We start from the raw sequence: 17,510 nt of genomic DNA on the forward strand, positions 1-17,510 counted from the left end.
CCATTTAGATTAGGGTTGCTTCTCTACTTTGAGCCCAATGATCCACACTCACATGGGCCAAGTCATAGTCAGTATTTTTGGCCCGCTCAGAGCTTCAATAAAACTCAAGAAAGTTGCGCCCTTAAAAATCCAACGGATAATATTGTGTCACGCTGGAAGGAGTACCAATCGAACGGACAAAAATGCCCATGCCAGCGTCAGCTTCTCGACTTTTTTGGGGCTTTGTGTGGCATTATATCCTCAAATTTTCTTTCACCCAAACCCCCAAACACGCTTTCTCTCTCTTCTAGGGTTTTCAATTGAGGTTTAATCGCAATTTCGCAAGGTACTCTCAGACGATTTATTCAATTTTCTCGTCTACTCTCTTTGTCTCCCGGTAAAACGAAGGAAAACGCAACTAATCACTGCCATTGTATGTTAATTCTAGGGTTGCATAATTTTGTTTAGTGGTTTTGCTTTGGTTTAGGTTTCTGTTGGAGGATAAAGGTGCAAACTTTTGGGGGAAATGAGGCCTGTTTTCGTGGGGAACTTCGAGTTCGAGACTCGACAGTCAGAGCTGGAGCGTTTGTTTTCAAAGTACGGGAGGATCGAGCGGGTTGACATGAAATCTGGTAAAATATCGATTCCCATGACTATAAAAGCAATGAATGTGCCCTGTTTGGATTTTAGTTTAGTGTTATTAGCTGATTGAATTTGTTATTGCTTTTTTGTTAGATGGTGGGCTCACTGAGTTGAAGCCTTTCTGAATCTAAAATTCATTTTTTTTTGTGTGTGGTTCGGTGAATCTTCGCGTTTATATTTTGTTCATAGTTGACTGAAGTGTAGTGCATTTATTACTATTTTCATTATTTTAGTTGATAAGGGAGTTTAATATCATGGTTTTTCTAATCGTTCTGGATCATTAGGAAATGGTGGCGTCTCGTCATTTTTTTTCCCACTTAACTTCAATGGAGTTTCTCTTATAACAAATACCCTAATGGAGTTACTCTTTTTGTTTGCTTCGCCCTTCACGTGGCTATGGCTAACTTTTTATTTATCTCTTTTTTCATCTGAAAATAAGAACAATTTACGTACTAATTTTGTTCTTTGCCTTTTTGCCTGCCAGCTGAGCATCTTGTTATCCTATGTCATATCTTTTCTTTAATAATGCCTTAACTGACTTGAAGCGAGTATAATGAGGGGAATATCAGGAGTGATTTATTAAGTAGTTGTGCTGCATATATCCTGGCTCGAGGATGCATGTGGCATTGATTTTTGAATGAACAAAAATGTTAAATGGGCATTTACCTTGTTTCGAAATTGGATGTCAGATATACAACATCTACAGGGGTCCGTATATCTAATCACACTTTCCGGGAGAAATTAAAATGTTATCCACGGGTTTTCAATTTACTGGAGAAAACCTCCATATTAAGTGTTTGTTTTGACGCAGGAACTTCTACTAGGGAAAAATGAGCTTCTATCCGGGTTCGTCAACTTTCTGCAAAAAAATTCTATTGCAATGGAAATATTCCTGCCCGCCTGCTCTCCTCCCACTCACAGATGGCACCATCCTGCATATTCTTTACTCAATCATGTTAGTCACCCTCCTCACTTGCTGGTGGGGGCCTGTCAAATTATCATGTCATGCCTACTACCTTTGACTATAGAGGATCACTGAAATCTATCATGTCATGCCTCATTTCTGAACTCCTGCTGTCTGAATGGCGAAGCATGCTTTGCAATGATGTCTCAGACCCTGAAAACTTGGATTTTAACCTTTAACATGCCACCATCTTGATTTAGTTCATCATGCAACGCTTCTTCATCCTTATGTGCATCAGCCTTTCCTTCACATATGTGCAGGTGTCGTATATTTTTCTTAGTTCTTGCAGGGAAAAGAAATCCTGTGATTTGGCTGATGTACCTGTAGTTGTGTGGGTATAGCACCAATTGGACAAACTTTCATTTCTGCCTCTGATTTCCGTTTATATTGCAGGGTTTGCTTTTGTTTATTTTGAGGATGAACGTGATGCCGAAGATGCTATTCGTGGACTTGATAATATTCCTTTCGGGCATGATCGGCGGCGACTGTCCGTGGAGTGGGCTAAAGTGTGTTATTGTTCTTGCTGAGTTACTCCTTTCTGCAGTTTCTGGTTTTGAGTTTTAATGGGTATGAAATCAATAATTTCTGATTGTAAGGATAATTTTATTGTCAGGGTGAACGCGGTCGGCATCGTGATGGTTCTAGATCAGTAACAAATCAAAGGCCCACCAAAACCTTGTTTGTTATCAACTTTGATCCTATTCGTACAAGGGAACGAGATATACTAAGGCACTTTGAGCCATATGGGAAGGTTCTTCATGTTCGCATTAGGCGGAACTTTGCATTTGTACAGTTTGCTACACAAGAGGATGCTAGCAAAGCCCTCGAGGCTACACAAAGGAGGTAGAAATATACTTGTTTTCTTATTGATTTCATGGCTGGATGGTATTGCTTCTAAAGTTCTATGTTGTGCCTTTACAGCAAGTTACTGGACAGAGTTGTGTCTGTTGAATATGCTTTAAGGGATGATGATGAGAGGGATGGCAGATATGATAGTCCTAGAAGAGTTGGTGATGGTAGACGTGGTGCTAGTCCATATAAGAGGTCGCCAAGTCCTGCATATCGCAGGCGACCAAGTCCTGATTATGGCAGGGCTCGGAGTCCTGTTTATGATCGCTATAATGGTCCTGCTTATGACAGGCACAAGAGTCCTGAGTATGGGAGGCAAAGGAGTCCTGAGCATGGCAGATATCGCAGGTAGCGATTAAAGCCATTTATTGTTGCTTGCTGGTTCTTTAATCTCTTTTTTGTTTAGTTTGTTTTGCTAGTCAAACATGGGTCCTTACTGTTCATTGAATTAGCAGCCGATCACCTGCTCGAAGGTCCCATACATGAATGGCTGTCAGATTCATAGGGAAAAACTTGTTCAACGCCTGGGTCCTCACGTATTTTGTCTTTCTCTGCCTGGTTGAGTTTGTGTTTCGTAGCTTTTTTCTCCTCTTTCCCATTGTACTCTTTTGTTGGGAGATTCTTACGTCAAACTACAATTAATACTCAGGTTGTGATTTTCAGTTCAGTCTCAGTTGGAATTTATGGGCGGATTATTTTGGTTAGCTGTCAAGAACCTTTTATTCGTGTTAATATATGTAGTTGTTTTCGTAAAAATGGCGTTTGCTGGTTACTTCCCTAATATCTTCTGTTGCAATTTAATTGATTTATGATTTTCTTGCAAGATTTTATATTCCCAATTATTTTCAAATATTAGGATTGAGAAATCATCCTGGAGGACCGGAAGGGTTCCCTGTTTTTGTGGATTTGTGAAGCCCATGGTTTTCCATAAGAAGTCTTCTGATTTCATCAGGATGCCCAAGTTCTACGGTAAATAGATTCCATCGAGCTGGTTCATTCGAGTTGGCTCGCGACCGAATTGAATTAACCCAAATTGATAAAAAAAGATTAAAATGCAAAAAATTTGAACTCAGAAAATTTTGAATTAAAAAAAAAAATCCAAACCTAGAAAATTCAAAACAAATACAACTCCATGAGATAAAAAAATATCTATATATCTCAAACCGCATAATCAGATTCTATGATTTGCACGTGTGATCAAGAACGTGATTTTTATGAGACTTGCCTGCAAGTTTGAATCGAGTATATGGTATGGACTCTAACAAACCATCAAATGGATCATAATTATTTTTATTAACAATAAACCTTGCAGTACAATAAGATGAATACAATATCTTGATGCACTAGATACGCACACAAAGGATCAAGCTGAGGATTTCCCTAGCTCTTGATCAATGGCCTTCTGAAGCCAAGTCTCAGCATCCTCCATCATTCCAGGGCTAAGCCTCACCATCAGGATGCAGAACTCAGTCTGGTTGAGTGCTCCATCTTCGTCAATATCACCTTCTCTAACCATCGCTTCGGCTTCCTCTTTGCTCATACCATCCATGCCTAAAAGTGCACAATTTCTCCTCAGACTCTCTGGCGTTATCAACCCTTTTTGCTGGTCAGCTAGAAGCCGAAACCCTCCACATATTTCAGACACAAAAGCTTCCACATCCAGCTTTTCCGCCATCACAGGTAACAAATCCTGGTACTCACTTCTTGTTGTTGTTGTTGTCTTTCTTCCATTAATCCTCTCCTTTTCCATCTTGAAGGGTTGCTGAAAGAAGCTTTTCCTGGTCCAACAAAAAACCAATAGTGAGGGAGCGGGTTATATAAAGGCTCGCAAAGCTAGATTTAACAATTCATTTATTTATATTGTATTTATTTTATATCGAATAAATATGTATAAAATATAAAAATTATTATGTTATAATTTTTGTTAATATAATAATATGACACATTTTTTATTTTTACAAATTTATATAAAATTTTTATTAAAATTTTAAATTATATTATTTTTATATCATATCTTTATTTCGTATTTAAAATTATAAAATCTAAATAAAATCTCTACGAGCATTATTGAGGAGTGCAATAGTCAAAGTGTCCAAGATTGATCTCATAACTCACCTTATAAAAATGGACGGTCTGATTCATATTGATGAGACGATTTTTTTTAGCCTATTTTATAGTGGTTTAACCACTTTATTTAGTGCTAATTGGTATCAAAATAATTTTTTTATTATATTTTTGTTATATTTTACTGATCAGTTAATCAATATTTTGACAGTCACATCAACATTTACACGTAATCTCAAAGCTAATCACCTCTCATCATTCATCAAATATAGAAAGGAAGAATCAAATTAAGAATGCAACATCCTTTAATTTATATTTTCTCTGCTTTCTCTCTCATTATCTTTTTCTTTTTATTTTATTTTTTTCTTATACACCTTATTGAATTAAACGTCAGAATGCATCTCAAAACACTATCTCTAACACTCTCTGATCTTCTTTTTTAGACTTGTCACGCTCTCCAACTCAATCTCCTCTAAAGTCTTCTATCTTCAAGAATTATATCAACAATTTTATTCTCAATGGTTTCAAGGAAGGTGCATATGTGGGGGATAGGGGATCCAGTAGATAAATACAATCCTTTTGACAGAAGTTATTGCCTAAATTGTCCAGTGTTGGCTTTCTATGAAGGTTCCTCTGCCCTATCTCTCTGATATATGCTTGGATTCTTGCAATTTTGTTGTCAGCCAGCCCTGTTGTCCATTATATCTACCGTCCAATTTCTCACTTATTCGTAATATTACAATTTTGTTTTTTTTTATTTCACTCTATTAGCTTTTTGGGTATTTTTATTTTCAATCTTCATGAAAAAATATATATATGTTTTTTTATATTTTTCTTCGAATGAAGTGTCATTTTGATATTGAATCGGAAATTGTCATCTATGTCGTCGTCATGACGTTGATTATATGATTGCCTAATAGAAAGAAAAATTATAATGAAATTTGGTGTCTAGCCCCAAGGGTCATTCTCCATTATAGACCACAAAAACGTTAAAGTCGACAACGTACATAAAGCCAAATGAAGTTTCTTGTTTCTTCTCTGGGGCAGTTTTTGTTTCTTTTCTGGGGGTCTCTCGACGTAAGCCAGTCTAGTTGGTCCTTCAGGGCAATTATAAAATGGGGTCATTTTTTTTTTTTGGAAAGGAGGTTTCGACTCGAGAATAAAGGAAGTGATTATAAATAATGAGATTCAAATTTTTACTTATTAAATATCATTTTTAAAGAATAATTACGTTAATTAATTGAGTGAAACTCTAACTTTAAAGGGTCCTATATCTCTTTCAATATATATTTATACATGCGTGACAACTGTCTCCTTGCACATAACTCTTGTTCTTCTGACATCAAAGCTCGAGGGTTTGTTGTTTCCATATTTTTTTGAGTTGGTACCATGATTTTGGGGCAGTTAAGTGTTAAAGCAAATATTTTATATTTAATAAATATCTAATTTTTTATAATTTTTTATTTAAGTAGAATTCTTTCGTTTATTATTAATTAATTTTAAGTTAAATGATTTTAACATTAAACATATAAAATGTTTATTAAATCAATAAAAAGTTTTTGCCATTTTTGAAGGCAAAAACTCTGGCCTTCTCCCCAAGGTGACAAAGGATAGTAAGATAAAAGCTTCATGTCTGAAATTATTGTGCCATCAAGCCGGTTCTATGACATTAGTTCCTTGCATTATTGGGAAGACGTGTGAGAAAAAGTAGTTTGTTGGTTTCATTGTTCAGTAATTACATTTATAAATTCAAAGTTTAACTTAATTAATCTATACATCATCTTTAAAAGATAACATTAAATAAGTTTAAAATTTAAATTTTAATATCTGAAGCTCATTCTCCTATCTCAAATTATGATTTTTTCTGTAAATAAAAATTAAAGCAATTAACAATGGAATAATTCATGTGCTCAATCTTTTGTTCTTAGTGCCTTTAGATTTGGTCAAGATTGCCATATAATATAATGCACTCACATCTAAAAAGTGGGCTATGATTTTCTGTCATACAAAGTGGATCATCCATCTTGGTTCATGCATAATCACTTGCCTAACTTATTGAAAACATATTGGAAATGAAATGAGTTTATTAAGACTAGTAATGCATAATTGCTGCTAATTTTTTATGTTGCTCATGGGTTTTTCTAGATTGGAATTTCCCTTTTGCACCCAAACTTCATAGCGTTTTCCAGCGCAACACAACTCTCGACGATCAGAGTAGAAAGGGTGAGCCAATGGTGCAGATGCTGGCAAAAAGGTCGCGGGTCCTGTCTAGGTCCCATGGTAACAATGGATCTTTGCAACTCAAACAAACAGTGTTCGTAGCAATGTTGGATTTAAGATTTTTTTTTTTATAAATATTTTATGATACTTTAATTTCATATTAAGATATTCTAAAAATTTATGCATCAAAGTAAACAATATATGATAGGTTGAGTGCGATCTCCACACTCATTTATAATATATATATATATATATATAATTAATTGTAAACAAAATTTTAAAATAATATATTACTATATTATTACAACTGTTTATGATGAATTCTAATATTATTTTTAAAAAATATAATTACATCATTATTAATACTATTAAATATATATTTTTTAAATACATGTAACTAAACAATCATTTAATTAAAAATAGCCGATGAATTTACCAATTCTGTCAATGTGTCATGAAAGATTTTGAGGTTATCCAGAATTTTTTTTTTTCAAAATTTTTGTTTTCTATTTTTTGATGTGTCCATAAACACTCAATTACTTTAAGACATGGATCTGCCTCTGCTTCGCAACAAGAAATGAATAGTTGAAAGTATCAAAACATAAATCTGGAAATTCTGCAAGCGCATGCCATTATCGTTAGCTTACTTTTTTTTTTTTTTTTCATTATTTTCCTGCATCAGGCACTTCTTATGAATTACCAGGGGTCCAGGGCCACCTACATCTTTATTGCCATGAAATCTAAGTCTAACTCAACCTGATTCTCATTGAGGTTATTCCACATCGTTGTGAAAGGGGATTTATTATTGCAAATTATGTTCATGAGATTGGAGATATGCAAAAGAAGATGCTGCAACAAGGCGTTACTTGCAAGTGAAGTTAACTGAGTGAAGTTAGGTGCACATGAGTATTAACTATCTTATTTAAATCAGGTAGAGTCAACACTGATTTGATTATGTGTAGTCAAGATTTCTTGAAGGCCAATGTTGTGATAAAATTTGTGTCAGGTGGAGATTTATTAGATATCGACTCAAATTCTAATTGAAAATCAATTTGAATTTCAGTAAAATTTTATTAATTAAAAATTACTTTGTAATTAAAAATAAATATTCTTAATTGGTAAGAGTTTTTAGTAAATAGGAATTTTTAGTAATCAAGTAATGAAGCTCTATAAATATAGAGTAAGTATTAACTTTTATAATTATAAGAGAGAATTATAAAATATCTATACGAGAGATAGGTTTGTTGAGATGTGAAAAATAGTTTATTAGGAAAAATACCGATGGTATGGGATAAAGGATATTCCGTGAGTTATATACTAGGGAGCATGGAAATTAAAATTGTTTCAAAGGCTTGAGATTAGTGTTTGTTTATGGTATTTTATACTTTTTGTAATCACTACGTTTATAATAGATTTTCTTTCTCATCCGTAGATATAGATAATTAAGTCAAACCACATTCAATATTACCTATTGCGTATAATTTATTTCATGTTGATCTAATTATGTTTTAAAAATCCCAACAATTCCAACAACTAAAGTCTTCTTTTGATACCCAAGCACTTATAAGCATTATAGATGAGAGATTAGGCTATACTATTAGTTGTTGTTTAAAACCATATGCAGTCCCATCCCAATGAAACATACAAGAAAAAACTTTGAGACTCGATGTTGTGCTATGTGGTTGTAACATGTGTTAAAATAAAATTCTTTTCCAATATTTTTGGTGTCTCTGTTCACATTAGACCAGACTATTTACACACGATATAATAAAAATATAAAAAAAGATTAAAAAAATGATATGGTTTAAAATTTTAATAAAAATTATATATAAGTGTGTAAAAACCAACAAATGTTTGGCTTGTTAATATGAATTTAACAAGATAATTTTTTATTTCTTACACATATTTGACATGAGACAAAAAGGATAAAAATATACAAATTACAATAAATATGAGAATTTCAGAACATGTATTAAATACTTTTGCTACTAATATAATTACAATCAACTCAAATTTTAGGATTTATCCTTTAGATGGTTTGATCATTTAGTCTATCTAAAATAGGTGATTTGTTATTATATTGGTGTCGTAATGGTTTTGGAGCCGTCCGATGAATCTAAAAATGAAAATAAAAAACAGAGTCGTCATAAATCTTTTTTGACTAGAAATGATTTGATCATCTATTAAAATTTATCATTTTAATAAAATTTCAAGGTTAATTAAAATTTACTATAAAGATAATTTTAGGGTTTGTAAAACAATCTAGGTTCAAGAGTCGGTTACGCGTTGGGAAGGATTAGCATCCTCACAACGCCCATTTGAAACGGTACTAATTAACTACGTGTTATCCATTGATTTTAACAAAAATAGTCTTAGTTTCGATATTTGAAAAAAGAAAAAAATAATTTCCTTGACTTTTTTTGTTTACTGAAAATTTGTTTTTTTTTAATTTTTTATTATTGTTCAAATTTTATTCAAGAAAAATAAACTATAGCCCTTTTATTAAAATGATTTTAAAATGTTTCAGTACATTAGTAACATTGAAAGAACTCTTTTTTATCTAAAGATTTATTAGGCATCGCTCTTAGAATACCTTAGAATCTCATCCTCGGAGGCTCAAATTTACTTTTCGTAAAAAATTATATCATGCATGCAATACAAATGCTAACATGTTGATGCACACATTTTTACTTTACTCTTTAGAAATTTTATTTATTTTTATTAATTTTTTTATTTAAAACTTTGAAGAAAAGAGAAATTTTTATTATATTGAAGACTTTTTTATAAATATTCTAATTCACTGGTAATATTTAAAAAAATCTTCTCACCTAGGGATTTCTTAAAGTATATCTACTTAAAATACCTTTAAAATCTCATCATCGGATAAAAATTTTTTTTCCATTCTTTATTACTTATTTTTAATAAATTAATTATTTTTTATTTTTTTATTTTTTATTAATTTATAGTAAGAAAAAGAAATTTTTTTATTATATTGAAAACTTTTTATAAATACTCCCACACGTTGGTAGTATTTTAAAAAAAATTTTCACCTAGAGATTTCATAGGTATCACTATTCGAAGTACCTACAAATCTCATTGACGGATAAAATTTTTTTCTTATTTTTTTAATTATTTTTTAATTATCATTTTATAAGGTTTATTTTTAAAATTAACAAAATTATAAAAATTTTAATTATATACTTCATCATTTATTTTTATCATTTCAATAGAAATTTATTCTAACAAATATAAACATTTTTAATATGTAGAAATAGTAATAATAAAATTTAAAATAACAAGAATAATATAAAAAAATTCAAAAAAATTTATCTAAACCGGACCCGTCAATGGTCTGGTCAACACCGATTCGATCGAATCGGTTCATCAATCTGGGGTTCAATGGACCAACGGTTCAACACCGGTCCAACTCAAGATTGGCAGCCCAACCCGCCCCTGACAGGTTTCAACCCGAACTCATAGGATCGATTTTTTTTTAAATTGGATTTCTGATCGAGTCGGGTAAAACCCAACCCGAATCCATATTTTATAAAAATTAATATTTTAAATTATTTTTTAATTTTTTATTTATATATATTTATATATTTATATTTAAAAAATAATATTTTATATTTAAAAATAATATTTTATTAATTTCAGGTTGAGTAAGGTACGATTTATACAATATCGGGTCAGATCGAGTTTGATTTTTATGATTATAAAGTCAAGTCAGGTTCAAGGTGAGTAAAAACCTGCCCCGACCCAACCCGTTGCGAACCTTAGTCTAACTAAACCGATTTAGGCATAGGGGAGCCAAGTCATCGAGTCAGTTGTGCGGATCTCGGGTCGGGTCAATTGGTTGAGCGCGGATCCTGGGCTTAAAATGACTCTGTTTTAGTCATTTAATTAAAACAACGTCGTTTTGGCTTTCAACTTTTTATAAAATCCTCAAAATTTTTTTAGCTCATTTTTTTATTCTCTTTCTCTGTCTAACTCCCTCTCTCTTTTACACTCTCTCTTTTTCTAAGATGATCGATCGATGGTCATCCGTCGTGTTAGTTGTCGATCATCGATCGTCGATGTTGTCGTCAGCTATCGAAAAATCTCAAAATTTACCCACAAACACCTCTCACCTCTCGCTTTTCAAACCTAGGCCTAGTTTCGCCTAATATCACTGAAACACCCTAGATCAAACCTTTTTTGTTTTTATTAAAAGCTAAGCTGATTTTTTTTTTTTTACAGGAAGGCTTTAGCACTAAGTTCCTCGTCGAATTTTTTTTGCTTTATTTTTTTTTGTAGCTTTTTTTGCTGATTCTGAATATGTTTTCTTTCTTTGTGTATGTTTAATGGGTGCGAGTTTGTAGGCATGGTTTTCTGGGCGAGGTAGGATCGGGTGTAGTAAGGGCTTGTGAAGGGGTTGAAAATGGGTGCTGAGGGGCTAGGTGTATAGGGCTTGGTCTCGGGCACGGGTCCGTCTGTGTATAAGAGTGGTACTAGTGCTTTATAGGCTTTTGGTGAACAGGGGCACAGGGGGTTTGGTCCAGGTGTTACAGGGTTTGCAAGGTTAAATAAGGGTGAACAGAAGTGAACAACGGGGCAATAGTGGTGTTGTGCATGGCACCCATTGCCACCAACCCTTTTGTTTTTTTTTTTTTGTATTTTTTGCTTTTTTATGTAAAATTGATAAATTAATATTAATGTAAAAAAAGAATAAAAAAAAGGCAAGCTTTGGGCCTTAAATAATGAAATCAAGCCTCAGGCTCGATTGGGTCTAAATTGGGTCTCGGCTCAAAAATAGGGTTAAAAATCTTAGACAAATTTATTGTTTACAGCTGTTCCTCTTTACGTATTGCTAAGAATTATGAATAGTGCAAAGACAAAGCATCAATTTTTTCCGGGGTCAAAAGATTTTTTTTTTTTTTGAATTTAAACTAATCAGAAGGCTTTTTTCATCAAATTGAAATGCTCCTCTTACTCAAGGCTTAACAACTTTTGAAAATTTAAAATCTGACCAAAAAAAAGCTCATTTTGGTAGAGGCTCAACAACTTTAAAAATTTTTATTTTGAAAAAACTTCTCTAAGCAGAGGCTCAACGACTTTAAAAATCTCATCTTGAAAAAGTTTCTCTCAGCAGAAGTTCAACGACTTTAAAATTTTTATCTTGAAAAAGCTTCTCTAAGCAGAAGCTCAACAAAAATAAATTAAACCATTAAAAAATAACTTCAAATATCACCATTAAAGGATAAATAATCTCATATATCACCACTGATAAGATGTTAATAACTTCGGATATCGCCACCAAAGAAAATGCAAATGATTTTTAACATTCAGATATCATCACCGAGAATATGTAAATGATTTCGGATTTTACCATCGAAAAAAACTTGAATATCACCATCGAAAAATCACCATTGAGAAAATGTAATTGAAGCTTTAACACTCGGATATCACCATTGAGAAGATATGAATGACTTCGGCTATCACCATCAAAGAAAACTCGAATATCACCATCGAGAAAATACAATTCAAGCTTTAATATTTGGATATCACCATCGAGAAAATACAAATGACTTCGGATATCGTCATCGAAGAAAACTCTAATATCATTATCGAGAAAATACAATTCGAGTTTTAATACTCAAATATCACCATCAAGAATATGCAAATGACTTTGGATATTATCACCAAAGGAAACTCGAATATCATCATCAAGAAAATACAATTCAAGCTTTAATACTCGGATATCACCATCGAAAAAATAAAAGTGCAAATTCAAACTTTAAACTCAAATATCATCACCGAATGATTTAAAGAATGTCTTGGTTATCACCACCAAGAAAATGAAATTTATACTTTAATACTCAGATCTCACCATTGAGAACTTTAAAAATAATTTATCATAATATTTTTTCTTGACTGATGCCAATTTCACTGGATTAATAATTTTTTTGCTAGCTAAATTAGACTTAAAGCTCTCATTTTATGCCATCTCATTAAAATTCTTGAAAATTTTTTATCTTTTAAATATGTTTTTCCCCTTTTTTTCTCTTCTTTAATGTTTCCAAAATTGGTGAACACTATTATGATGCAAATGAAATGTAAATATCTTTTCTTAAAATGATGCTCATGAGATGCAAATGTCTTTTCTTAAAAAGATGTACATGAAATGCAAATGTCTTTTCCAACAATACTAATGCATATTTTCCTATCAATGTTGGACAAGCTAATGATGCAAATGCAAAGTCAAAATATTTAAATGCTCAAATTTTTCTTTTCAAAAATAGCCAAGTCAAGTTATGTAATTGCCCAAAATCTTCTTTTCTTAAATTTTCCAAAGTTCTTTTTCTTTCAAACCCGAATCTTTCATCTCAATTCAATTCCAAATCGTTTCTTCGCTGCTTATTCTTCATCAATTTCTACTTTTTTTCTTCACAATTTGGATTTTTTTACTTTTCTTTCCATTTTTCATCTTCAAATCAAACATGCATATGATCAACTTAAACTTGAGGAAAGGGAATTGAAGAAAATAAGCCATCGAACTGTGGTAAAACTTAACTGATTAAACATACTTTTGTATTAAAAAGTGTTTCCCATAGTTTCCCTTATTTTCCTTAAAGATTTTTTTTTTCAAAATTTTATTTTCCTTCCCTAAAAACATTTTATTTTAATGACAAAATTCTCACAAAAAAATTACCTTAGTCAACCTTTATGAAACAATATGACTTTAAGTCTAAAAAAAATGGTGATCATTATTATGCACATGTCTAAATAACATGGCACTTATATCTTTTCAAATGATTTGGATGATTAATTGTTAAATTAAGGTCCATATGAAAAATTAAATTTTTATCCAAGCTTAAGAACAAATTTTTTAAGGAGGTTCTTTTGTGGTTAAATTAGATTTGACACCCATTTTAATATCATAATATGGTATTTTAATAGATGTTAAAACCAACTACGATAAATTCAATATCATATTGGGAAAGGCCAAGATTTTCTATCTCAATCATTGGTTGCAATGAGTTTTTATGTTGCAATCTCATTCTTGCTCTAAACTGCCTATTTCAGGTTTTCACATTAGAGCTTTATTTTTTCATTTTTCTCTTTATTATTATTTTTTTTACGATTTCATCATACACTTAAGTACTCTTATGAAAGAAAAAATTTTGTAAAAAAAATAGACAAAAGAGAAATTGGTCATAAAGATTCTACAAGGAATAAATTTTTCAATTCAAGTATCCATAGTTGATCAAAATGGACTTTTCAAGGTATGTAACATAGATCAGAGTTCAAAGTTTTGAAAGAATGGATAAATAATCCCAAAACATGTGTTTGAAGGTGATAAGACCAAGGATCATTTCATATCATGTAAAGGACTTTCTTTTGGACATTCATCCCTTTTATTTCTTCGATCGTGATATCCAATCATCTCATTCTTCTTCTTTTTTTGCTTTGCTTCCACTTTTGCTCTTTCTTACGTATTTCGACATTTGCTAAAATATGTTCAAAACTTTTACAATTGAATTTGTTTGACATTTGCCCCTACAACTTAAGGCATTTTTTTTTATTGTCAAATCATGACTTCATCAAATAAATATTTATTTGTATTTTTTCCTAACGAACAAGGTAATCCTTAATCAAGGTTCATTTAGAAAGAATTCACTAGGCTCAAAGGGATAGTAAATAGATAATTTTTTATTTCTAAAAGGATGAAAAAATATGGCTATAGACACCCCATTTTATCCGGGATTATTTGTCAATTGAGACTAATCCAAGCTCAGTTGCAGGGATTTTTATTCATTTTTATTTTAGATTTTTTTTATTTCATATTTATCACTTTTTTATTTATTATCTGATTATTTTAAAAAAAAAAAGAAAGAAAGAAAGATTGAGATTAAGTTGGATGATGATCAGAAAGCATGATTGGTGGCTAATCTTTAGCATTGGAGGACTAAGTGGAATAGAACTGAAATTCTATAAAAAACAGCATGGTTTTAGGAAACGAAAAAAAGATGGAGGAGAAAGAGGAATAGGAGAGAAAAAGAATCCGAATAGGAGACAGGAAGAAAAAAAAGGGAGAAAAGATAGAAGAAGAATTTGATTAGGGGAGGGAGAGGAATCCGAATAGGAGAAGGAAAGGAGAGAACAAAAAAAAAGGAAAGAGTCATAAAAAGACTCTGATATTCATCTATTCCCTTGGACTCTAGCAGCAACTGAACCCAACGTCACCCTTCTCCATCATTGCCATCACTAGCCTTAGTCCCGTGGGATGCCATGGCTAAATTGAAAACCAGACCTCATATTACACCACCATTTCTACTCAAGCCAAACTCCCACCATTGCTGCCAGAGCCACTATCTCCATTCATAACCATTTCCAGCAGTATCCAAAACTACTTTTCACCGAACCACAATTCCAGATTCGGCAATAGAACCCAAGCAGTCAATAGCTAGCACTCAGCAACGGCGCGACGCCCATAGCTCTCAGCAGGCCAAGACCGTATCAGTTGCGCAACACAGAAAACAGAAGGAAAAAGAATACTGGTGGAAAGAAAAAAAATAGAGAAGGAGAATCGAATAGGTGAGGGACAAGCAATAAGAGTACAGAGATTAGGGAGAATCATAGGAAAAAAACATAGAAAACAGAATCAGACAAAACCCACGACCTCACGTGACAAGAAACCTGCGAAGCCGTCAAGCAGCCGCACCGGCGGCATAAGCACGCTCTCGGATCTGAACAGGCGGTTTGGACTCGATTTCGACAGCGATTCCGATAGCCCCCAGGAGTATTACACCGGCGACGAGAAAAGTGGCATGCTTGTTCAAGATCCTGTAAAGAATAATGATGTAGATGAGATTTTCAATCAAGCTAGGCAACTAGGAGCTGTAGAAGGGCCTCTCGAACGTCTTCATTCATCATCAAGTTCAACAAGTTTTACTGGAATCGGTAGATTACTCTCAGGGGAAACTGTACCTTCTGCACCCCAGCAGCCTGAGGCTGTTATTCACAACATAATTTTCTGGACCAATGGTTTCACTGTAAATGATGGCCCTCTGAGGAGGTTGGATGACCCTGAAAATACACCTTTCTTAGCGAGCATAAAAAGTCTGAGTGTCCTAAAGAGCTTGAACCTGCTGATAGAAGGTCTGCTGTTCATGTCAATCTAATAAAGAGGGACGAGAAATGCCCTGAACCAGAGAAGAAGCGACAGGCAGCATTTTAGGGTGTAGGAAGAACTCTTGGTAGCAGCAGTAGTTCGGCAGCTCCTGAACCAACTATCAGTTCCACTCCTCTCAACACTGGTCCTAACCGTTCTCCTGGATTGGTTGTAGATGAAACTTTACCATCAACCTCAATTCAACTTATGTTGGCTGATGGCACTCGCATGATAGCCCACTGCAATTTCCACCATACAGTTGATGACATCCGTTCCTTCATCAATGCATCTAGACCGAGGAGTGCAACAAATTATCAATTGCAGATAATGGAATTCCCTCCTAAACTTCTAACTGATCCAACCCAAACCAAATATACGAGGCAGGCAGAAGAGGAATATAGCTATTGTTCAGCACTGGTTCCTTTTGATTCCTCCGAATTTGACTTTTACAAGGGTTTAGAGAGCAATGGTGGATTTAGGCAGAAACGTGAGTTAGCAAGTTGTGCTGTTTCTATGCAGGTTTGCCCTACTACTCCTTTATGGCTTTGCAAGTGTTGTCAAAGATGGGCTGCCAATCTTGTACAGGAGTTCTGTCCCTTTTACGGGATATTGCTACAGAGATCACGGCCAGAATTTCTTCTCTCTGTACTGCCAATGTAATCTTCACCCCAGAATCCGACATTTGCCCTTTGGACCTTGAGACCTGATCACTTTTCTCAAAAGCGAACCTTATCCCATTGTGGTGGTAAAGAAAGAAGATCTAGCATCTGGCTGTTTGTTGCCCACCACTTTAAGTCGGCATGGTCTAATCTTGGAATGGCTCCTAACTCTGGAAGGATGCATAAAGCTTTATCGCTCTCCCTTTCTGTGCAGAGTGGATAGAGATAAGCTTTTTGATTATCTTGCAAGTATCAGTTTTGAGGAACCAGACATTCTTCTCTGGAAATTTCTATTGAGCCACTGTGGGCCCATGGTTGTGTTGATGATCCGTCAGACTCTGTTTCAAGAAAGGAAGCTCTTGAAGGGGTCTTGGTATTTTTATTTATTTATTTATTTATTATTATTATTATTATTATTATTATTATTATCTATTGACTATATCTAGAATTATTTAGTACTTTTTTTATTTTATTCCATTTTTATCTTTATCTTTATTTTTATTTTTATTCTTATTTTTTTATTTTTTTTATTTTTTTTATTTTTTTGTCTTCTTAAAATAAATTCAGAAAAATATTTTTGGGAAAAGTTGAAAGTATCAATTTTCCTTAAAAATAAATTTTCAAAAAAAAGGGTTTTTGAGGAAAAGTTGAAAGTATCATTTTTTCTTAAAAATAAATTTCCAAAAAAAATATTTTTGGGAAAAAGTTGAAAGTATCAATTTTCCTTAGAAATAAATTTTCAAAAAAAGGGTTTTTGAGGAAAAGTTGAAAGTAGCAATTTTCCTCGAAAATAAAAGTTTTCAAAAAATATTTTTGGGAAAAAGTTGAAAGTATCAATTTTCCTTAGAAATAAATTTTCAAAAAAAAGGTTTTTGAGAAAAAGTTGAAAGTATCAATTTTTCTTGAAAATCGAAATTTTCAAAAAATATTTTTGGGGAAAAGTTGAAAGTATCAATTTTTCCTACAAAAAAAAATCATT

At 32.8% G+C, this 17,510-nt stretch overlaps 1 protein-coding gene and 2 pseudogenes across 2 annotated transcripts; 2 read left to right on the forward strand and 1 right to left on the reverse strand.

Moving 5' to 3' along the window:
* The first annotated feature begins 233 nt into the window (after positions 1-233).
* Positions 234-3,190, forward strand: LOC111287542 (serine/arginine-rich splicing factor RS31-like). 2 transcript variants are annotated; one of them, XM_022878164.2, is made up of 6 exons: positions 234-325; positions 467-611; positions 1,979-2,091; positions 2,199-2,428; positions 2,507-2,782; positions 2,890-3,190. In XM_022878164.2, the coding sequence occupies exons 2-6, from the start codon at positions 506-508 to the stop codon at positions 2,918-2,920; spliced, it is 756 nt and encodes a 251-aa protein (XP_022733899.2). In that variant the 5' UTR covers positions 234-325; positions 467-505; the 3' UTR covers positions 2,921-3,190. The 2 variants fall into 2 exon arrangements, with proteins under 2 accessions (XP_022733899.2, XP_089615362.1); XM_089759236.1 differs by lacking the exon at positions 234-325 and adding an exon at positions 1,433-1,576 and having other exon boundaries at positions 472-611.
* A 508-nt stretch (positions 3,191-3,698) lies between these two features.
* LOC111287543 (calcium-binding protein KIC pseudogene) lies at positions 3,699-4,268 on the reverse strand (annotated as a pseudogene).
* Positions 4,269-5,016: 748 nt separating this feature from the next.
* On the forward strand, positions 5,017-17,270 carry LOC111288735 (plant UBX domain-containing protein 4 pseudogene; annotated as a pseudogene).
* Positions 17,271-17,510: the final 240 nt, after the last annotated feature.

This window comes from Durio zibethinus, chromosome 4, assembly GCF_047325235.1.
Source record: "Durio zibethinus cultivar Kanyao isolate XHJ-2024 chromosome 4, ASM4732523v1, whole genome shotgun sequence".
Lineage (NCBI taxonomy): Eukaryota > Viridiplantae > Streptophyta > Magnoliopsida > Malvales > Malvaceae > Durio > Durio zibethinus.